General features: G+C 33.7%; 1 protein-coding gene across 1 annotated transcript; it reads right to left on the bottom strand.

The window, feature by feature from the left end:
• Positions 1–7,172: 7,172 nt before the first annotated feature.
• LOC133334963 (inducible metalloproteinase inhibitor protein-like) lies at positions 7,173–8,923 on the bottom strand. Its single transcript, XM_061543274.1, has 3 exons — positions 8,863–8,923; positions 8,559–8,738; positions 7,173–7,381 (listed from the first exon to the last, which is right to left on the bottom strand). The coding sequence occupies exons 1-3, from the start codon at positions 8,921–8,923 to the stop codon at positions 7,173–7,175; spliced, it is 450 nt and encodes a 149-aa protein (XP_061399258.1).
• Between the last annotated feature and the right edge of the window lie 16,454 nt (positions 8,924–25,377).

Genomic DNA, 25,377 nt, shown 5'->3' with positions numbered 1-25,377 from the left:
ATATTTCGCGGCGTTACAAACTCTTAGGCCTTACCAACATAGTTGTGTAGGTTATAATAAAAAATATTTCATAAATTTATGTAACTTTTTATCGTCAGAGAATCAAAATTTAAAATTACCACGAATAAAAGATTTTTTGTGTGGTCTCCGAACATTTTTCCAGTCCCTCTAACATAGGGACTGTACCAAAATGTGAAAATTCGAAATTATCCTACTTGCAAACCAAATTCAGGTCTTCATGTGTTCGATAGTTTACTGGCATGTCATCACTTTATGGGATGTGAAATGATTTCTTGGAGGAATTCGAAACTGTAGAGGATAACAAAAATATGTCAAGTTCCAAATTGATCAAATTTGTTCCACTGTTCACAAAACTTTACGCACGTACAAAATAATTGGAAGTTCATTGTAGCTGTTTTTTTTTTCTTTCCCCACACAACTCAACAATAATGTGCAGCAAAGGAAAGAAATTGTAACACGAAATAATAATCACTTTCACCGAAAATGAAAGAAAATAATGTTAAGAAACGAAACGAATAGACAGAAAACAACAAACAAAACACACACAAAGAAGGCAGGGCAAGGAGTCACCTTGACTTTTTCTTCGTCATGATTTATATCAACTTATATCCTTAACAATTGTCTCTACCTGTTCAAATTACGTTGTGTATCGTACAGCTGACAGCTGCTGTGACCGTAATCACAGTGGTGGAAATCATATATCTCTTAGTCTGACTAAAGCTGAAGCGACCCCCCACTACCACCGCCACCATCACATTCCGCAGTGATTATGCGACAGATGACGAATGAGACTCTCTGAGATTTTCATTCACTTCATTTTCATTGTCTTGACGGCTACTTTCCACTTGAGTGCTGCTCATTCTGGTTTAAATTTTATATTCAACTTTCTTAGCAGTGTCATTTTCTTTTTTTTTTTTTGCAAAATATAAATAAAATCATACAATTTGAAATTGCTGGCAGTTAATTATTTATGTTTACTCTGTCAAGATTTTGTTTTTCGCTGGATCCCTGCAACCTGCAAATTAAGAAAAAAATTACTATGAAAATCTTCGAAATATACACTAACGGAGCTGAGCACACGTCTGGGAAAGGTATTTTGTTTCATGTAGCACAAAACACACGGATCGGTAGCAGCGACAGCTTTAATATGTTTTATTTCTATACGACATGCTGTGCTATAACTTTTCACCAATCATACACTCAGAAAATGAAACCTGTAAACCTTAAAGTGAAAAATTAAAAAAAAAATGCATTGCAAAAATACTTGGGTTTGACCTGTCTACATACTTATATAGCATTTCCAAATTAAATGAAACCTTTTACAAATTAAATGAAACCTTTTCCAAATTAAATGAAACTTTTTCCAAATTAAATGAAACCTTTATTCTTATCTAAGGAAATATAATATTTGCACTAATTTTAAACCAATATTTGAAAATTAAATCACAGAATATTAACAAAGAGAGTTGTGTGGCTATGTAATTAACATAAATATTCTTTAATTCGGTGTGAAAATATCTTTACAAATAAAACTAAATAAATAGTAATACAAACTTATTTCCATTTTTAAATAAATATTTAAGAACCATATAATTGAATACCCGGTCCTAAATGCGAAATACATATTTGACTTAACAAATTGTTGATGATAAGGTAAGTTTTGGGCAAATTTGTTCAACAGAATTGTGGGATTTTCAAAACCATGTCCATAACGTAGTTAGAACAATCTTGCCGAGCAAGCTTTTGAATACTTCCCATATAAAGATACACTGTTATGTTCCATTGAAACGTCACACAGCTTCTTCATAATATTATTTTTGAAAATGCATTTTCATTTAGCATTGGAGAATAAGTAATTTTTATTTTGGATTCTCAAATTTTTTATGTCAAATCTTAATATTTGGGGGGGTTTGGGCCCGTTTTCAACCTAATTGACACTAATTTGATTTTCAGGTTCTCATGGTGTGTCAAAAAAGATCAATTTAGTATTCCGGTATATTAGGGGGTAAAACACGTATTTGTGGAAAGTTGTCTATATAGTACGAAGTTTCGAGACTGGCCCAAATAAAGGTCCAATCACGTTAAGTTTTTAACCGTTAAATTTTTCTTTTTTGAAATTCCTATCCCCATATTCCAACCTAAGTGTCTGAACTTTGGAACACGTTTATACTTGTTTAAAATGTATCGTTGATTTGAATTCAAAATAGAAATGGTGGCGTGCAAGTACTGGCATTAAGTATACGTAACCTCATGTACAAATGCCTCTCATTCAAGAAAGGGTACCCTTTCTCTATTTAAAAAAAAAAAAAACGATTTTTGTACCCTACACAACTATGTTGTCAGGGTATTATAGCTTTGTGTATGTGGCCTCAAGAGTTTGTAATGCCGCGAAATATTGGTGACCCAAATTTTAGTATACCGATCGGCATATCTCGACAAGCTGAGTCCATTATAATTTGTAAACATGATACAGGCCACAGTTATGGACCAATCTTCACGAAATTTCTTGTAGAAACGGTTCTGACCAGGGAAGATCCCTATTGTTTTTGGTAGTGATCCATTAATACTTATGCGATGAAATGGACCAAAAACTTTATTTTTGTCTGTTTTTCTGGCCGCTGCAGTGGCCACAATTATGACCCGAATATCACTACATTTTATAAGGAGGATGTCTGATTTTGTCTGTTTTTCTGGTCGCTGTAGTGGCCACAATTATGACCCGAATAAGCATGACTATTCTAAGGAGAATCGGTCAATATTTAGCAGGTCAAGTGGACACAGACTTTTGTGTGAAGAATGACAAAATTTGTATTCTATGGTATATAAGAACTCCTGAAGAACGTATAATCGAGATGTTGATGGTATGGGGTAAGACTGTAGCTGATGGCTAGGAAATTTTTAAATGCGGTTCAGGATGATATTTTGGAGATAAAATGTCAGATCGCTTCGTATAATTCGAATGGCTGTCATAATAATGAAGGCCAGTATTTAGAGGCTCAAATTATGCCGCAGAGGAGCTGTCGACATCTAATATTGCGAAATATTACCCAGGTTCGAAATATAGGTCCGAAAAAAACTGAGCGCTTGGTGGTAGTTGTGTAGGGAAAAACGTCGAAAATGTCTATAAAATCAGAGAAATGATCGAAGTTGACCGGCATGTTATCAATCGTAACATCGCCCAGGAGCGAAAAACTGTTCTAAACCATTTAGACAAAGCTGGATTCAATAAAAAGCTCGATATTTGGGTACCACACCAATTAACAGGAAAAAATAGGATGGGTCGAATTTCCATCTGCAAAGCCTTGACAGACTGAATGAGATAGACTATTTTTTAAACGAATGGTGACTGGAGATGAGAAATGGATCACATACGTTAACCCTGTGCGAAAACGATCGTGGTCAAAGAGCGGTGAAGCACCTCAAACGGTGACCATAGACTAACGGCCAGGAAGGTTCTGCTATGCAATTGGTGGTACTGGAAGGGGATTATTTATTATGAGTTGCATATTTGGCTCAAATCGGACACTCCGAAGCATGTTAAATATAGTCCTATAGTTCATATAAAAATTATGGATTTATTTTTCCCCAACCTAATACATTCAAATATCTAATTTTTTTCCTACTCGATATACCCTTAGTTTTTCAGAATATTGGATATTTGGGGGCATTGCCTTATTTGATTCTATAGATCAACTCCTTGTGGTACTACGCCAGGAATTATAGGTATTATAAGTATTATAATACTAAGGTTATAATATTTATACTAAATGCAGTTGAAAAAGTCCACTATGGATATGTTTCTTTAGGTACCCTTTCAATTTTACGAACATTTTTGCCCCAGTGAATGCATGAAAATCACAGCATGTCACCTGCCCTCCCCTTCCTCCCAATGACAAAATAAAATCACACACATTTTAAAATCGTTTGCGTACACCTTCACATATACATATATCACAACATTCCTTTAAGTTAAGTTTATCCTCGCGAATAAAAAATAACAATGGTAACTTTTCAACTAAAAAATAAAGACAAAATAAATATTCGCCAATTTCTTTACGTCGCTTGCACAGCAACAAAAAACACCACCACCAAAAAATACACATTTATTTTTCACAACCCAGTGACGACAATTGGCTATAATCGTGGCATAACTTCGTGATAAATGGTTATTTACTTTTCGTTGCAAACAAAACTGTTTATTGATGTTGTCATTGTTGTTGTGGTGGCGGTGGTGGTTCGTAAGAAATTGGATAAATCCCATACATATTCAGCAACCAACCACATATTTGCGAGAAATGAAATATAAAATATTGGAAAATTAAACAAATAAAACAAAGAAAATCATATATTAAATTTATTATAATTCTGCGAGGACGTTTTAAAGATAATAAATTGGAAATGCGATATTTACATATTTGTCCTTTATTACAATTGTTTTACTTCTTTATTTATGGAAACATAGGGTTTAATATTCGTAGTCGTTAATATAAATTACAATAAACGACAACCAGAAGTTTTGTAAATGACTTAATTCACAAAAAGACTTATAATCGTTTGTGGGCATCTTAATGGGGTTGCTTGATCTTGAAAGCGGCAATTATATTGAATGCAAAAGAAAAGCCAGTAAGGAAACTAGTAAAGTCGGACTGGGCCGACTATATAATACCCTTCACCACTTTTGGTATATTCGAAGGTACATTGACATGAAATTGAACGAATTTAAATGTGTGATCTTTATCTATAAGTAAACCGAGATAGACCCATAGTTCCTTTTGAAAATATGCATAGAATCACTTTCTGAGTCGATTTATGCATGTCCGTCCGTCCGTCTGTTAGTGTCAAATTGTAAAGAAAGTACTGGTGCATTTATAATCCGATTGGGATGAAATTTGGCATAGGCCACTTATTCGGCCCAAGGACGAACCCTATTGAAATTGGGAAATAGCTCCCATATATAGTTTCGTCCGATTTCATGTAAATGGTGCACCAAAGTCCCTATGTATCTTTCGATTTGCACGAAATTTGGCATAACGTACTGAATTGAGTCTAGAATGATGTCTGTTAAGTTTCGAGAAAATCGTTCCAGATTTAGATGTAGCTCCCGAATTTAATCCAGAATGATTTTTGCGAAGTTTCGTGAAAATCGGTTGAGATTTGGATATATCTCCTTTTTATTATAGATTGATTTTAAGTAATTGACGCACCAAGGCACCAATATATGGTTGATAGAAACAAAACGTACTGAAATTAGTATAACTTAATATGTGACAAGTTTCGTTGAAATCGGTTCATATTTGGATATAGCTTCCATATATATTTTCGTCCTATTTTATGTAAATTGTGCATCAAACTCCTCATGTTTGTCAGATTGACATAAAACATACAAAATTAAGCATAGAATAACGTAGTTGCGTTTTCCAGAAGTACAGACATAGCCCATTGTAACAAACGAATGGCATGTTTATGGATAGATCTCGGTCGATTCACATTTAGATAAAAATCACATATTTCAGTTCATCCAATTTCATGATAATAGTCCTGCTTAGTATACTCATAGAGGTGAAGGGTATCATATAGTCGGCCCCGTCCAACTTTACTACTTTCCTTACTGGTTTATCATTAAAGAAATTTTGCAATGCAAGAACAAAATAATAATCGCTTGGTACCAAGTCCGGAATGTATGGCGGATGCATTAAAACTTCCCAACCAAGCCCCGGAAGTTTCTGGCGAGTCACTGTAGATGTGTGCGTTGTCCTGGTGGAACACGACAGCTCTCCTGTTGGCCAATTCTGGCCATTTCTAGTCAATTGCTACCTTCAAACGGTCCAGTTGATGACAATGGTCAAATGGAAGCAACTCATAATAAATAATCCCCTTCCGGTCCCACCAAATGCATAGCAGAACCTTCCTGACCGTTAGTCCTGGCTTGGCCACCGTTTGGGCAGCTTCGCCGCTCTTTGACCACGATCCTTTTCGCGCATCGTTATCGTATGTAGTCCATTTCCCATCTCCAGTCACCATCCCTTTAAGAAATGGGTTTATCTCATTATTTTTGACCAAGGTTTCGCAGATAAAAATTCAATCCATACTATTTTTTTCTGTTAATTGGTGTGGCACCAATCGTGCTTCTTCTTTGTGTAAATGGTTTAAAACAATTTTATGGTCGATTTTTAGTTCTGTTAGCTGTTGCGCCTGTTCATATGCCGGGCAACTTCCATAATTTCTCCGATTTTATCGACATTTTCGTCGATATGTGATAGAAAAAGGCTATTCGGATGGTGTATGTGGACCTGAGGCGTTAACGTCCGCCGCTAAAAAACATAGCCTTAAAATTCAAACATTGAGTCGCATATTAAAAGAAAATATAACTTTAGAGGATCTGAATTTCAACCAGACTGACAGCGGTGATAATTACTAGGCTATGATTATGGTGCCGAGGTACAGGGGGAGGTACAAAAAAAAATTGGCCAACAGGCCCCATCTTCGAACTTTATCTAGGATTGGTAAAGATAAAAGGTTGTGCAAGGTTTGATTCAAAACGGACATTCCATTCGCCTGATATTGTATTTATAGATATTGAAACTTTTAACCATTTGTGGGGGAAGTACCAGAAGGAGTGGACCAATGGGTCCCATCTTCCTACTTGATCTAGGCTTGTTAAAGATAGGTTGTACAAAGTTTGGGTCAAATGGTTGGTACGTTCGCATGATATTATAAAATTAATTTTTTGTACAATTTTGACCATTTTGTCGGGACGTACCAGAAGGAGCGAACCAATATTTCCCATCTTTGAAGGAAATATTTCGATGTGCAAAGTTTTGATGATATCGGTTACTCCCTTCGAGAGTTATCGTGCGTACCAGCTGGCCGGACGGACATTTGTAAATCGACTCCAAATTTTCTGAAACAGATTTGGTCCAAAGAAACATGGGATCTGAACCCAATATTTCGATAAGGCACATTTTCTTTATATCAAAGTGTATATACCCTCATTAACCATAAGGCTGAGGGTATAATTAGCTGTAATTGCAAAGAAAACCACAACAACTTTTCTTCCAATATTGTCCCCAATATTTATTAGTTTTTAACTTAAAGACAACATTAAATTCTCAACATATTTTCTTATTTTGTTTGAAACATTCCTTCTCTATTTAGCGAAAATTCCTTTGGCACTGGCCATTGCGATTACGACAATACCCAGGAGCACAAATACAACGTCTCTGCTCAGGATGATAGCATAGCCGCAGCAATGGGAATGCATTTGTCGGTGATGATGATGACGACGACGATGAGCGACAAATGTTTTCGCAATTTTTACCCCAGGGAACAATTGGCCGTTCATTGGGGAAACAATCGTGTGCTGAAAAAGAAACACAAATAAAACACACACCCACATCCACACAAATAAAGTCAAATTCATAAAAATGTCAAAAGTTTGTGTCAGTCATTTGTGGCGATAGAGAGACTATAATGGGATTAATTGGGGAGTGTGGGGAAAATAACATAATGAGGAGATATGAATTTGCACAACATATTGGCGATGGGGATGGGGAAATTATTGTGCTGAGATATTTCCTGACACACAATTTGCAAGCGACCGATTTAAGGTACTTTGAAAGCACTTGCGTCATTTTCAAAAAAAAAAAAAAAATACGTCAATGCCAATCACGATAGAATCATTTCAGTTTAGTCTTGTCCCCGAAAAAAGGTGCTGTAATTTATAATTTGGGTTTTTTAGGGTTCCAAAATCTACTGGTAGACATTTTTTAATATAGCTTCATTGTTCAGATATATAGGTACCAACCTATACAAGATATTCTGAGTATCAGGGAGGTGTGGATTTTTAAAATCATTTTTTCAGGGACCGCCAAATGCGCGGATTTTTAAAATGATTTTTTCAAGGGCCTTTAAAGGCGTGGATTTTTAAAATGATGTTTTCAGGGATCACCATAGGCGTGGATTTTTAAAATCATTTTTTTCAGGGACCATCAAAGGCGTGGATTTTTAAAATCATTTTTCAGGGACCACTAAAGGCGTAGATTTTTAAAATCATTTTTTCAGGGACCACCAAAGGCGTGGATTTTTAAAATCATTTTTTCAGGGACCACCAAAGGCGTGGATTTTTAAAATCATTTTTTCAGGGACCACCAAAGGCGTGGATTTTTAAAATCATTTTTCAGGGACCATTAAAGGCGTAGATTTTTAAAAGGCGTGGATTTTTAAAATCATTTTTCAGGGACCATTAAAGGCGTAGATTTTTAAAAGGCGTGGATTTTTAAAATCATTTTTCAGGGACCATTAAAGGCGTAGATTTTTAAAAGGCGTGGATTTTTAAAATCATTTTTTCAGGGACCACCAAAGGCGTAGATTTTTAAAAGGCGTGGATTTTTAAAATCATTTTTTCAGGGACCACCAAAGGCGTAGATTTTTAAAAGGCGTGGATTTTTAAAATCATTTTTTTTAATGTATAACCACCCTAATATATGGACATAATTACTTTTTTGCCAATTATTAAAAATTATTGTCATCATACTTACAACATTGCGCTCTTGGAATACATTTCTGTTGCAGATTTCGAGCATAATTTGGTTGACAGTAACAACCGGATTGTGGTCGTTCTCTGGACAAAGGACATTGACGTTGCAAATCCTGACAATTGACATCGCATATGGGTGAAAGTGTGGAATTATAATATAATTCATACAGCGGACATTGAGCTGAAAGCAAATTAACATAAAAAACATAAGGTTAAAAAAATAAAAAACATACAGATACATGAGATACACATTCAAAGTGTGAAATTCATTTCGATTACATTACATTTCTCGCGCCCTCACTCACCATTTACTGGGATTATTCGCATGAAATTTATAACAGCCAATGAAATGAATATGAAAATCATTTTGAACCTTAAAACGAATTGTTTTTTTTTCTGAATATGGCTACGGACGAGCACCTGAGCGTTAACTGCTAAAAAACACCCCATCGAGCGTTCGATCGGTAGCTGGTTGCTGGTAATATTTATTATTTTTATACCAACAATAAGACTTTAATTGCAGGCATTGCACACTGTTTTTATTGTTTTTGCTACTGTTGTGTAATTTATTATTTATTTGTTTTGGGCTGGGGGAGTGCAATATTTATTGTCATATAGATAAAAGGATACATAAAAGCATGAATACTGAGCAGAACAGCTTTAATGTGATATGACTTCTTTGAAAATATTGAAAATAAGAAAAATAAAGTTCAATAACTGTAGGAAGTGATACAATAATTATGGCCAAATGGAAATATCAGTTGAGTTTATTGGGATTTGCTGTCGCTATAAGACAGGCTTATAACAATTCGTTCCTGTAAAGAGAAATTTTTAAAATAAAAAATAATATATGCAATTTATATAAATATAACATAAATTTACTTGTTATAGTTTGCACTGAACATGAAATACAATTGCCTCTTAATTGTTACATTATTTTTTGCAAACATTTTGACATTGACAAATGGTAAGTAATTACAAAAAAACAATTGCAATAAAACATAAGCTGATTTTTTATATTATTTTTCAGCTCAACGTAATTGCCGTCCTAGAACAGGTCGGGTTCAGGCTAGAGAACGAGTTTGTCATTTGCTGTGCGGTGCTCAGGCTAGACCAAACTTTGAAAGATGTTCCATATCAACACGGGAAAGACTTGTGGTGCGTTGTCCACCAAGATGTTGTCGCAGTGGCCGAGCATGTAGAAGAGTGTAAAATATGGTGTTTCAATTGTCGGAAATAAATATTAAATTTCATCAATAATGAAATATACTGCACAATTATTTCTAGCCAAATGGTCCTTGTAAAAAAATTTGATTATATAACATTACGAAATATTGGTTCTATATCCACTTTTCTAGTATACGCATATGTTAAGAAGTTATTTGGATATTTCTTTAAATTAAATATATACCTTTAAAAATATTGAATTTTTATCGGAACCATACGTTGACAGAAGATTTGACACCAAATTAGAGCCAAATGTTTTTCAACCGGCTGGAAAATGGACGTTGATGCAAAATGAAATAAATATAACTTTCGGAAGTTCTATATTTTGAGCTTGGCCAATATTTCACGATATCCTCTTGACCGACCATAGGTCAACAAATATTACTAATACTCCGTACAGCCCTTCTAATTACTTGTCCAGATTCCCTTCACTGTGGGTTGTGTAGTGATGTTCGGCTTTTAATTGTGGCCTATAGATCGAATCGAAAAAAATAAGTTTTCGGTCCACTTTATCCCAAAATTATTATCTGATCATCGCACTATAGGCCAAATGACCAGTTTTTCTGTGCAAAATTGAAAAAAAAAAATCAAAGTGTCGTTCTTCACGAGTTGTTGTTGTTGTTTTTGTATTTAGAACACTCTAAAATAGAGACACGTGATATTAATTAGTGCTAAACATAAAGGACCGTTACACAGCTGGCCGTGCAAGTCGCTCAATACAATTTATTCTATAAATATGCTTATATGTATTTCTGTGGGGCTTAGTCAACTTTGAGTGCGTGTTATTTCGATTGTGTTTACAATAAGTAATTAGTGTAAAATGGAAAATATAGATACAAGTGAGTATATTTATATTAAATCAAAACATTTTTATGTTTGCGACACTATACTTGAAAATAACCCTTTAGTCTATGAAGACTTTAAAAAGTTAAAGTAATTTGATAGATTGACTTTCAGTAAGCTATTAAAAAAATGACCCAATATGACCTCTTTGAAATTTTACACATAAATTAAGTGATAATTAATGAATTAATTTAAATTTATTTCAAGTTGCGATTTTTTGCGTTTTGCGAGTAATGCCTCTTTTATCTAGGCAACCTCCGTATAAAAAATCGAACTTTTTGAAATATGGCGAAAAGAAGGTAACAAAAAGGAAAAACCTGTTTGCAGTTTTCAAACATGTAGTGAGCAAAATTGATGTCGACAACATTTCGGATGAAAGAGAGAAATTTTTAAACCAAATAGTACATTTATTTTGCATAAAATTAGCGCAAAATTTGGAAAAATGTCACAGAAAGATAAATGTTTTCAAAGACAACCAGTAAGGAAAGATCAAAAGTCAGACGGGGCCGACTATATGATACCCTTTACCACTTTGGGTACAAACAAAACATGATAATGTGTACAATATTCAGTTGATAGAAGAGACATACCATCTTTGGATGACCATTAACATGGAATCGGGTAAAAAACAAATGTGATCTACATAGATATTTGAGCCAATAAAACCCATACACATGACATTCGCATAAATATTGAAAGTTTGGTGCACCATTTACCTAAAATCTCAATATGGACAGATTTCAAGGAAAACTTCATAGATGCCAAACTGGACTGAATTCAGTACGCTGTGCAAAATTTCGTTTAAATCGGACCATTATTGGGAGTTTGGTGCACCATTTACATAAAATCGGACGAAACTATATATGGGAGCTATATCTAACTCAGAACCAATTCCAACAATACTTCGCATACATCAATCTGGACATAATTCAATACTCTGTGTAAAAATTTGTCTCAATCGGACCAATATTGGCAGTATGGTGCTTTATTTACATAAAATCGGACGAAACTATATATGGGAACTATATCTAAAACTGAACCGATTTCAACAAAACTTGGCACATATCAATCTAGACCTAATTCAGTTCTCTGTGCAAAATGTTGTCTCAATCGGACCAATATTGGCAGTATGGTGCTCTGTTTAGATAAAATCGGACGAAACTAGATATGGGAGCTATATCTAAATCTGAATCGATTTCAACAAAACTTGGCACATATCAATCTAGACCTAATTCAATACTCTGTGCAAAATAAATCAGACTAATATTGGCAGTATGGTGCACAATTTACATAAAATCGGACGAAAATATATATGGGAACTATATCCAAATCTGAACCGATTTCTTCCAAATTCAACAAAAACGATTCAAGTAACACAAAAAAATAAGTTGAGCCAAATTTCATGACGTATACTATGATTTTGTTGCCGCTATTAATTTTGCACAGAAAAAGTGGTCATTTGACCTATAGTGCATCGCCGAAAATTATAGGCGTTGTCCTTGACCATAACTGAAACCTCATGGAACATTTCAATGCGATACGCGCTATATTTCCGCCCCTGTAAATATTTAAGTGTAATTCCAACATCCGAGTACATACGACAATATAATTGGTATCAATTTAAAGGTCAACCACTCCTCTTGGATATACTATCAACTTCTAGGCTCTATGTCCTTCAGGGGTAAATCTATACGCTATAGAATAAAAATTTTGTCATTTTTCACACAAAAGTCAGGGTCCTTTTGACCCGCTAAATATTGACCGATCTTTACCAGTATCGTATTTACAAAATATAATGAACAGACGGACGGACGGACACACATGTCTAGATCGACTTAGCTAGTCGAGATCGGTCGGTCTTTTCGAAGGAACATTGACATGAAATTGAACGAACTTAAATTTACGATCTTTATCTATATGTAACCAATTCTATATTTTGTAAATATATTTAAAGCAAACTTTACACCCGCTATTTGGCATGCTTCACTGTTAAAAATTTAATATCAATCAGGCACCTATTGTTTATTTGGTTTTCAATCAATATGAATAGGTCGAAATTATATATGGAAACTATGCTATATCTAAATTTCAACCGATTTCAAGGAAACTTGCCAGAGATTAATTTCAGTACGTTATGTCAATCGGCCTAGCTATGGGTCTTTAGTGTAACATTTATTTAAAATCGGACGAAAGTATATATAGGAGATATATGTGAATCTGAACCAATTTCAAGAAAACTTAACACACGAAAGGTTATAGTAACTACAATACATTGTACAAAATTGTCTGCCAGTCAGCCAAAGTCAGCTATATCTTAATCTGAACCGATTTTCACGAAACTTAGCATACATCATTATGTCAGTATTCAGAAGACATATAGGGGCTTTGGTGTTCCATGAACATAAAATTGCACGAAAATATATATGGAAGCTATATCTAAATCTGAACTGATTTTCACGAAACTTAACATACGTAATTGTAGACTCAATTCAGTTCGCTACCAAAATTCGTGCAAATTGAAGGAAATATAGGGGCATTGGTGCACTATTTACCTAAAATCCGACGAAAATATATATGGAAGCTATATTACATCGGGACCGATTTTCACGAAACTTAGCACACACCACTCTGAACCTAATTCAGTACCCTATGCCAAATTTTGTGCAAATCGAAATATTCACCCCTATTCCGTATGTCGTCGTCGTTGTCGACGACGTTTCTCTTTCGACATCACTTCGCATCGACATCGACATCACTTCGACACTGAGTTGGTATTCTGTAACACTCATGCGACGATGTCGACTATTTATCGATAATATCAATGAAAACAAAAAACACATTTCTAAAAACATAGTCAGATGTTTATTTTGTTGCATATTTTTGGGCAAAAATGTGTTTGTATCCTTCACCGCACTGTGGCACAGGGTAAATGGTAAATGTGTTTGCAACAACCAAAAAGAAACGAGATAGACCCATAGTTACTTTTTAGTATATATGTACATCGAATTATTTTTCAGTCGATTTATGCATGTCCCTCCATCCATGCATTATTTTAAACAAGTTACATGCCACCATTATGATCCGAATGGGATGAAATTTGGAAAATTGCATCCAATTGGGATGAAATTTTATTTGGCGCATAGACGATTCCTGTTGACATTGGTCAAAATCAATTCAGTTTTATATATAGATCCCATATATTTTTCTTTATTTACACTTTATTTTGCATTACGTATTGAATAGATTCTAGAATGATGTGTCCTGTTCTTGTCCGGTCATGTTTTTTTTTAATTTCTTAAAAAAAAAATCTTCAAACACTTCAGTCGTCAACAAAAATTATGACGAAGAAATCTTCGACATCATCGTCGTCACACATTGTTACGGAATACCAAAAATGTTTCAATAGTTATCGATAAATGTCGACGACGACATAGGAAATACCAATTTGCAAAAGACGACTCTCTTCGACGTCGTTTTGTGTCGACGACGACATACGGAATAGGGGTGATTTATTTACATCAAATCCGACGAAACTATATGGAAGCTATATCTAAATCTGAACCCATTTTCTCGACACTTAACACAGGTCATTTAAGACTCAATTCAGTTCACACAAAATTCCGTGCTAATAAAAAATATATAGGGACTTTGATGAGCCATTTACATAAAATCGGACGAAACTATACATATGGGAGCTCCTTGGGTCAAATAAGTGATTTGTGCCAATTTACAATTTAACATATAAAGAACGGAAGGTCATCCATAAATCGACTCAGAAAGTTATTCTATGCATATTCTCAGAAGGAACCATGAATCAATCCCGTTGCCTTTTGCCTGTTGTGTAACATATGCACAAAGACATAATACCCTGTACCACAGTGTGGTGAAGAGTATAAAAAATATAAACGCAAAATTTATTAAAAAAACCAGTGAGCGGAGCAGTATAGTAGGACGGGGCCGACCATATGATAACCTACACAACCTCCATGAACCTCTAACTTTCTGTGGTACCACATTCTGAGCTTGGGCAATATTTCGCGATGTTTGCACCCTCATGACCCACCAGACATGACATATTACTAATATTCACTACAGTCCTTCTAATTACTTGTCCAGATTCCCTTCAACGTGAGTTGTTATGTGATGTTCAGGTTTCAATTGTGGCCTGTAGATCGACTCGAAAAAAGAACAAACAAAAAAATACGTTTTCGGTCCACATCATCCCAACATTATTATCTGACCATCACCGAAAATTATAGGCGTTGTCCTTGACCATACCTGGATATTAGTGAAAGCGATGAGCGCTATATTTCCATATTTCCGCTCTCTAGTGTGGTAATGGGTTACTAAATAATATCTGAGTACGTAAGCACCTGTAAACATTTAAGTGTAACTCCCACATCCGAGTACAAACGACAATAAAATTGGTATCAGTTTAAAGGTCAACCACTCCTCTTGGATATACTATACACTTCTCGTGTTTATGTCCTTCAGGGGTAAATCTATACGCTATAGGATACAAATTTTGTCATTTTTCACACAAAAGTCAGGGTCCATTTGACCCGCTAAATATTGACCGATCTTTATCAAAACAGGCATGGTTATTCTTTGGCCCGATCCCCTTCTCCATGCAAAAATTTCCGGTGTTTGAGCCATAATTGCGGCCTCTGGAGCGACCAGAAAAACCGACAAAAATAAAGTTTTTGGTCCATTTATCCGCTAAATATTAACCGTTCTCTTTCAAAAACAATAGGGGTCTTCATTGGCCACAACCCATTTACATGACGAACGAACGAATCTTTGACATGTTTCGATGTATGTATGTAATTTACCATCCATTATTTTATAAATCTCGTTAATATATCAAATTATCGGCCGCGGATAAAGACGATCATAAGCGATTTCGATTGTATGTTTTGACATCTCCCTCGTATAAAGGTATAACCCAATTTTCTCAATGTTAAAGATCCTGTATGTAGGTCCATGTTTTGACATTTATTCTGACTGAGCACCTCTTAACGACGTTTTACCTGTTTCAGTTTAATTTTTATACCTTACACAACTATTTTGTCAGGGTATTATAGCTTTGTGCAGCCCCAAGAGTTTGTAACGCCGTGAAATATTGGTCCTAGACCTACCTTTAAGTATACCGATCGTTATATCTCGACTAGCTGAGTCGATCTAGACATGTGTGTCCATCTGTCCATTATAATTTGTAAACAGACCACAGTTATGGACCAATCTTCACGAAATTTTGCATGTAGGATGGGTTCTGCCCAATGAAGCCCCTATTGTTTTGGGTAAAAATCGGTTAACATTTAAGGGATGGAATGGACCAAAAACTAAATTTTTGTCTGATTTTCTGATCGCTCCAGAGGCCGCAATTATAGCCCAAACACCGCAAATTTCTACATGGAGAAGGGGATTGGGCCAAAGAATACGCATGCCTGCAGATTATGCCATCAATATTTAGCGGGTCAAATGGACCCTAACTTTTGTGTGAAAAATTACAAAATTAGCATTCTATGAATGATATAGAGCCGAGAAGTTGATAATATATCCAAGAGGAGTGGTTGACCTTTAAATCGATACCAATTATATTGTCGTATGTACTCGGATGTGGGAGTTACATTTAAATATTTACAGGTGCTTACGTACTCAGATATTATTTAGTAACACATTTCGGTGATGATCAGATAATACTATTGGGATCAGGTGGACCAAATACTTATATTTTTGTGTTTTTTCTAGTCAATGTTTAGACCACAATTGAAAGTCGAACATCATAACACAACCCACGGTGAAGGGAATCTGGACAAGTAATTAGAAGAGATTTACTGAATATTTGTTGACCTCTAGACGGTCAAAAGGGTGCAAATGTAGCGAAATATTTTCCATGCTCAGAATATATAACCACAGAAAGTTAGATTTTCGTGGAAGTTGTGTAGGGTATCATATGGTCGGCCCCGTCCGACTATACTGCTCCGCTCACCGGTTTTAAACTGCCTTCATATATTATTTCTAAACACCAACCGCGTTTCATAAAATATTTTTTTGTGGTTTAATTTTTATTTCATTTATTTACGGAAAATATGTTTAGATAAATATAATATTGTTTATACTCTTCTGCATGAACTGCCAGCACGACAACATCCCGATCGACAACGTACTACAATACCGTCTCGACGAACTGTATGACATATTTGAAGTGGTGGCTTTCCACCAGCAGCACAGAGGACATGACAGACTCTTGAACCAGCCCTAACTCGTTCTGTTCTTCGTGGGCATGTTCGTCTTTGGCCTGAAAATAATCATGTTGATCAATTTGAAATTGAGTGCTAATAGAATAGGCTTAATTACCATTGGTCATCAATAAAAGTGATGTTAATATTATTGCGACCATCGAAAGCCAATTGGATTTCATGTTGAATACAGAGTTTTGTTTTGATATTTATTTATGAACTAATGAATTCTGTTGCAATTCTTTGGGTTTATATAGCGATACTATGGATGAAGTTTTTCGTACGAATTATTAAATCCAATAAACTTTCGCGAATGTTTATTTAGCTGATTTTATGCATGAGGAAGTGATAAATAGGAAGTAATTTATTTATAAATCAACAAGAAAGTGGATGGTCTATACACTAAAAACCCAGCTCTTGTACAGAATATATTAAATTTTTATTTATTTTTTTAAAGTTTTTTTTAAAGAAAAAATGTTGAAGAACTATTATAAGCGTAAATTTTTTTAAAGTAAAATTGTTGAAGATCAGGCGTAGGTTTTTTAATAAAGGATAGCTCTTCACAAAATATTCTTTAAAAAAATCTACGCCTCTAATAGTTCTTCAAAAAATCTACGCCTCTAATAGTTCTTCAAAAAATATTCTTTAAAAAAATCTACGCCTCTAATAGTTCTTCAAAAAATATTCTTTAAAAAAATCTACGCCTCTAATAGTTCTTCAAAAAATATTCTTTAAAAAATCTACGCCTCAAATAGTTCTTCAAAAATATTCTTTAACAAATCTACGCCTCTAATAGTTCTTCAAAAAATATTCTTTAAAAAATCTACGCCTCTAATAGTTCTTCAAAAAATATTCTTTAAAAAAATCTACGCCTCTAATAGTTCTTCAAAAAATATTCTTTAAAAAAATCTACGCCTCTAATAGTTCTTCAAAAAATATTCTTTAAAAAAATCTACGCCTCTAATAGTTCTTCAAAAAATATTCTTTAAAAAAATCTACGCCTCTAATAGTTCTTCAAAAAATATTCTTTAAAAAAATCTACGCCTCTAATAGTTCTTCAAAAAATATTCTTTAAAAAAATCTACGCCTCTAATAGTTCTTCAAAAAATATTCTTTAAAAAAATCTACGCCTCTAATAGTTCTTCAAAAAATATTCTTTAAAAAAATCTACGCCTCTAATAGTTCTTCAAAAAATATTCTTTAAAAAAATCTACGCCTCTAATAGTTCTTCAAAAAATATTCTTTAAAAAAATCTACGCCTCTAATAGTTCTTCAAAAAATATTCTTTAAAAAATCTACGCCTCTTCAAAAAATATTCTTTAAAAAATCTACGCCTCTTCAAAAAATATTCTTTAAAAAATCTACGCCTCTTCAAAAAATATTCTTTAAAAAATCTACGCCTCTTCAAAAAATATTCTTTAAAAAAATCTACGCCTCTAATAGTTCTTCAAAAAATATTCTTTAAAAAATCTACGCCTCTAATAGTTCTTCAAAAAATATTCTTTAAAAAATCTACGCCTCTAATAGTTCTTCAAAAAATATTCTTTAAAAAATCTACGCCTCTAATAGTTCTTCAAAAAATATTCTTTAAAAAATATTCTTTAAAAAACGCCTCTAATAGTTCTTCAAAAAGTTGTCGTGCTGGCAGCAGTTCATGCCGAAGAGTATAATAAAATAATATTATATTTATTATCTAAACATATTTCTACAAATAAATAAAATAAACAACTAAATCGCATAAATATAATATATGAAGGTAGTTTAATATGAATTAAAACATCTTAAAGAGGTGCTCATTCGAAATACCTAAAATCAGTTGTGGCTCCTAAAATATGTTAAGGCAAGGGCAAGGACCTTCAACATTGAGAAAATGGGGTTGTACATTTATATTAAGGAAATGTAAATAATGTAAATAATGAAATGGAAATCACAATTGGATTAGAAGATGCTCCTATGAGCTCCATGCCTATAATAGACGGGCTAGGTCAAAACATATATTAAAATTGGAAATGTTCCACAAAGCTATTGTTCACCCTTTAAGTACCAATGTGAGGGAAATTTTTCACGACCATCCCTATTATCATCATTTATTTGAACTCTCTTGACCGATGAGAGGTCAATAGTCACTCTTTGGCATTTTTTCCGAATCATGTTTTTCTAGAGTAAAAATTTCGCCAAAAGGTAAACATTTTGTCATTTAGCACAAAAATTTTTTAGGGTATTTGACGCCATAAATATTGTCCGATTATTACTTAAACAGTCATTCTACAAATTAATTGACCAGATACCCTTCCCTGTGAAAATTTATTGACCTTTAGAGCGACTTTAAAACGAAAATAAAGTTTCGGTCCATTTTATCGTCTAAATATCATCTGATCATCAACGAAAATTATAGGCGCCGTCCTGACCAGGACCGGAACGTCAGCTAAATTTCCTAGCCATCAGCGCTACATTTCCGCCCTCTAGTGTGATAACGGAAATACTAAACAATATGTGAATACGTAAGTATATAAGAAAAAACTCCCACTCCCACCTACATACAACAATATAAATGGTGGCAATTTTAAGGTTAAGCACTCCTAAACTTCTTCGGTCTATGTCTTTCAGGAGTAAATATATACGCCATAGAATAACAATTTTGTCATTTGTCATACCAAAATCTGGGTTTACAGGGATTTCAAACTTTGCGACAGTTATTTATATTGATATTCGATACCGATGGATCAAGGCTGGTGATGTAAAATGAGAGCTTCATATCGAAAACGTCATTGCCAAACGTACATCAATTCCGATACTGCCGCAGTCTCCCCTATCCCCAAATATTTTGTATTTTGGGTATTTTTGGCACGTTTTTCAATCCAAATTTATGTAATTTTGTATTTTTTATTGGGTATCAAAATCTTCCTACTAAAACTTAAAAGTAATGTTAAATTGTAAACATAGTACAGTTTGCATTTATGATCCAATTGGATGAAATTTTCCAAAAATCGGTTCAGATTAAGAAATGGCTCCAATATATATTTTCGTCCAATTTAATGCACGAATTTTGGCATAGCGCACTGAATTAGGTCTAGAATGATCGCATTGAATTAGGTCTAGAATGATAATGATGAAAATCGGTTCAGGTTTAGATATAGCACCCATATATATGTTTGTCCGAATTTGGTGCACCAAATTGAGACTAGAATGGCGTTATAGCTTCCATATATATTTCGAACTGGTGTCTGATTGAGATTAAATTTTTAATAGTGCGACATACTGAATAGCGTATAGCGTCAAGTTTGCTATTTCCATAAATGTGTCCCATTTAACGCAAACTACTATAAATCTGCCCGAATGAAATTAAATTTAGCATAGGTTGCAGAAATGCATGCGAAAGGCATCCTTCGAGGGAACATGTACAATATACCCAATATATTACTTACGTTACTTGTTTTTATTGGGTATCAAAAGCTTCCTACTAAAACTTATCAAAATTGGTCTACTTTGTATTATAGCAGCCATGTAACGATACCTCCCAAATTTCGGCATTTTAGGTATTTTAGGACTATTGGCACGTTTTTTTCACCGAATTGACTGTAATTTGCTATTTTGGGTTTTCTCTAGATAACACCATGTCCTACCGAAAATTATCAGTATTGGTTCACCTTTTTAACGTTACATCCTAAATTTCGGAAGTGTGTGTAAGTTTTTCTATCGAATTATAATTGCTGTAATTTTGAGTTCTCCTGAATTAGGATTATTGACGTAGATTAAAAATTAACAAAATTGGGGTCCTTTTTTTTGATAAATTGCATATATATATATATATATATATATAAGGTAGCAAACAATTACAGGTATTTTAAATGTCCACATCATGGTGGAAAAAATGTATATGCAAATTTCGGCCTGCCTGCTTTACCGACATTTTTACTTCTTTTTAAATAGTTTTACATACTGCTTTCATGAATAAGTTTTTCCCATTTTTTATAAATCTTTCAACAATTGAACTGAAGGGTCCACTATAGATGCAGTCTATCCGAGCGATAGGTTATTGTATAGATACAAGCAAACTTATTAGAATGGACATTTGATAACCTTAGTTTAAACCCGACTGATTTTTATCTTTTCCTTCTATAATTTTGAACGCTGCAACAGATCCTCATAACATCTCTTTGTTTTCGGTAGAAATTTCATCCCTATACATTTTTGAAATATACATACAAACAATGAAAAAAACATCAAATACATATAACTTCATTTGAACCTGAACCAACTTCTTTGACCACCCTTGTTTCCATCTTTGTTTCATACCCAACACAACTATGTTGTGAGGCCCACACCTAAAAACAAAATTTTTGATTTAATAATCGATTTTGTTTATATAGAATATATACAGTTTAACATGTCTGAAATATTATTTGTCTTCATGTAAAATAAAAACGTTTACTTCCTTGTCCATTATTCATTTTAACTTATACCATCAATTACGAATATAAAGAAAAAACTCCTGTTTGTTATTTTTATTTAATTTACTATATATACCAGAAAGAAAATTATAAAATTGGAAATTCGATATCGATTAGATTCCAATTGGCTTTCTATCTCAGTATTAATATTTTCTACAATTTTATTGATGACAAATGGTAATTACCATTTTTTATTTCGTTCATTGGGAAATTCATCAAGAGAGTTGCCTTCAGCTCAGCCGCAAACGTGTCCACGAAGAATAGAACGAGTCACAGTGGGTTCAAGAGTTTGTCATGTGCTCTGCGCTGCTCATGGAAGACCGCCTGTTCAAATATGTCACACTGTTAATCGTCCAGGTAGTTTACTGCAGTGCCCATCGGGATGTTGTCTTAGCGGAAGTTCATGCAGAAAGATTTAAGCTAAATAAATACTTCATTTTTATATTATAATTTATTTTTTATAAAAAATAATTACAAAATACATTTGTACTAATATGTGCAAAGTCGTTGAAATCATTAAATTTGAAATCATACGCTTCCGGTTCATCTGTGTAAAAGAAATTGTAATAAATTTAGTGTCATTGTTAATTAAGGAAGGGATTTGGAAAGAACGGCTATAATGAGGTCTTTTCGAATGAAACGTATACAATGTATGCGTATGTATCTGAATTAAGTATAGAATAAAAATGTGCCCACATTAATTTCAATCGATACATATAGAACCCATATAAAGCGCTTTTCAGGCATTCGACAAACTAAGTTGTTAAGCCACTATAAGGTGTAGTGTAAATAACATTTGTCATTCCATTTGCAAAACCTCGAAATATTCACCGGATTCTATATCAGAATAAAATTCGATGTCGATTTAGGCATAGCTCCCATATAAGGGTACCCCCCAAATTTCGGTTCTTGAGCGCACTAATTATTAACATAGGTCCAATTCTGGTAGTCCCCTATATAACGGTAGCCCCCAATGTTCACTTTTTAGGGGATTTCGCCATATTCATCCGTCATAGCCATATTCTACCATAGTATGGGAGATATTCGTTACTCGAAATAGTCAGTTTTTACCCTACAACAAAGTATGGAATTCTAAGACGATGTTGTCATCTGTTGTAATTATTCCTCCTTCTAAGGATGTCGAACCTGATGATAATGAAATATATCGGTCAACACATTTATCATTCAGTGGGTAGGTTATTAAACACAAATTTTTGGGGTTCTGAGAATTCTCAATAATAAAAGAGAGAAATAGTCATTGTTTGGTGCCCTCTATCTTCGAAGTATCCCTTTTGGGCAATTCTAAGCCTGCTATAAAAAATACGACTGGAAGAATATGTGGTTTAAACAAGGCGGTGCCACATGCCTCACAATTCGAGCGTATATGGTTTTAATAAAAGAAACATTTCCTGGACGTGTAATTTCTGGTGGTGGCGACTGGTCAACTGACCATCAAGATCAGGCGATTTGACACCATTACACTTTATTATGGAGCTACGCGAAAAAATCTTGAGCACTTACAAACCAACATTCGAAAGGGATCAATGCTTGCAGCAGTTCACGTGGAGGTCATTTAAATTATGTAGTGTTTTACACATAATGTGAGAAATATATATGCATAATGAAACAAACATTTTATATGAATTTACGTCTGTTTTTAAAATCACGAACTGGATAACCCTTTATTTGTGTAATTTGAAAGTAATATAATGCAATTTATTATACGTTACTTTACGATTTTTAGAACACCTTTTGTATATACCCAAATTGGTGTAGGTTATCCCGTACGACTTTGGTCCTTTCCTTACTGGTGATATTCGAAGTTTAACAATATCTTCGTGGTAGAGAATAAATGACACGGATAAAATGTAACACGTGCTTTATGTTCTTTTATTAAAAAATATTTATTTATTGTCATTTTTGTTCCAAACAATGAAAAACATTTATTTATTATTATGTTAAAACATCTGTTAAAATACATGTTGAGATCTCAGTGTCGTAATAACAACGAGTAAAAACTTTTCGTTCAAAAACCAGCCACAAATCATTAACATTATGAAAATGCAATTGCGGGAAATATATTTACTAATATTGGCAATAATCTCTATAACTGCAGAACCATGTAAAACAACTTCTCTAATCTCAACTACTTACTATATTAAATTATTTTATTTCTTATTATTTTTTTTTCTAGTATTTTTTAAACTTCAATCCTCAACAACCTGCTCATCTTTACGTGGCGAAATTTTATCACAAAATAGTCAAGCTTGTGAATTTGATTGTGGTCCGGCGGAACAGCTGAGATTTTTAAATTGTCGTAATGTAACGCAACCACGTTGCATCTGTAATTTTCGTGAAAATTATTGCCGCGATGACAAAATCAAAAGATGCCGCAAAATTGGTAGATTTCCAAATACTATTTGAAATGTAAAAAAGAAAACAATTTGCAATAAAAATTCCCAGTTGATTTATATATATTTATAATAAATAATATATTTTATAAACCTATTCCAAGAGTTGCCTGACATCATCTGACAATTCCATTGGAAATTTGAACAGTTTTTAGCCTAAACGTACTCACCGCAGTTTGACGTACAACCACGTGTTGTATTAACTTGAAATATATATTTGTACAAAATATGGACTTATGTCATGAATAATCTGTTTTAAAAAATCGTCTTTAAAAAATCCACTTTTGAAAATTCACGCCTTATAAAAGTCTCTTAAAAATCTTCTTTAAGGAATCAACACTTTGAGAAGGTCTCTAAAAAATTCACGCTTTGGGAAAGTCTCTAAAAAATCACGCCTTGTGAAAGTGTCTTAACACTAGATTGCCGAGAGCAGTCATTTTGACGGTTTTTAAATTTCAAGTACAAAAACAATTGTGTATATTATGACTCAGCTTTTTAAAATTTGGTGACTTTTTCTACCACATAGAACTACGTTTATTAATCATAGTAGCTGCTTCCTCCCCTCTTTCATTCCCCGTATTCACATGTGCTATACCTAAATAGCCTAAAAGCGGTCATTTTGACCTTTTTGAAATATTAAATAATCAAACTACTTTTATTACTGTATAAAGTAAATTTCTTATATGACCAGATCGGTACAACAACATCGAAACCCGTTTGCTACTCTAGAAACACATACGAACACACAAATCGGGAAAAATTAATTTTATATTTCCAGTCGATTTCACTCTTAGAGTAAAGTCTTCCTCTTTTTTCGAACGTTTTGTCCGCGCTCTTATTTTTCAAAAGGGGAAACCCGAGAGCCCTACCACCGAAAACAAATAATAACAACGTTTTGTATGATTGTAAATAATGTAACAAATATTAAAAAAATAGTTTAAAAAAATTTCTTTACACAATAAAAATTTTTTCCGAATGAAGTCATTTTGACCGATTTTAGGCAATATAGGTATATACAAAATTCCCGTCTTTCTAGTGTTAATGATCATCTTTAAAAAATGCCTTGAGAAAGTCTTTAAAAATCCATGCCCTGAGAAATTATTTAAAAATTCACGTCATTAGATAGTCCTGGGACAAAAAAAACTTACTTTACTTAGATGGCTTGTGACAGAACATTTGTTCCATAAGCCGAGCTTAAAAAAGATTTCCAGGCGCGTCGGTCTTGTGTGCTGCTTATATGATAACGATTTTATATGCCTTTGTGCTGGGGCATCCTCATCCATTCTCACAACATGACCTTTGTGTTCGGTGATAAACTACTAGCAGTTTACCAAATACTAAATTAAGTTTATGTTGAATAATAAATTACTGTTAATCTCAAGTTATGGCCAGTTGGTAAATTTTCTTCATTTATTTGATTTCTTTGCGCTGTTTTTTGTTCATTTGTTGAAAAAATAAAATAAACTATATGAGAGTTTAAAAGGTCAACATTGTTGTTCTTGTTGTTATTGTTTGTTCTTGAAACTGGGGGAAAGTGTAATGCTTAAGTATAATTAGAGGTTAGGATTTGGATGTTTTTTGTACGGAAACAATAGTTTCAATTGTGTATATAAAGAAGAACTAGTGATGCATACAAGTTAATAAAG

Source organism: Musca vetustissima, unplaced genomic scaffold, assembly GCF_032173495.1.
Source record: "Musca vetustissima isolate MV318-11 ecotype Yass unplaced genomic scaffold, APGP_CSIRO_Mvet_v1 utg131289, whole genome shotgun sequence".
NCBI lineage: Eukaryota > Metazoa > Arthropoda > Insecta > Diptera > Muscidae > Musca > Musca vetustissima.
The sequence above is the reverse complement of the archived record's forward strand: the minus strand, read 5'-3'. Positions and strand labels throughout refer to the sequence as shown.

Bases quoted from the DNA above. Each gene is read 5' to 3' on its own strand.
- LOC133334963 (XM_061543274.1), bottom strand. From the start codon at position 8,923: ATGATTTTCATATTCATTTCATTGGCTGTTATAAATTTCATGCGAATA. The intron at 8,739-8,862 runs GTGAGTGAGGGC...ATTTGCTTTCAG, and splicing joins GCGAATAATCCCAGTAAATG to CTCAATGTCCGCTGTATGAA. The intron at 7,382-8,558 runs GTAAGTATGATG...TTTCTTTTTCAG, and splicing joins TATTCCAAGAGCGCAATGTT to CACACGATTGTTTCCCCAAT.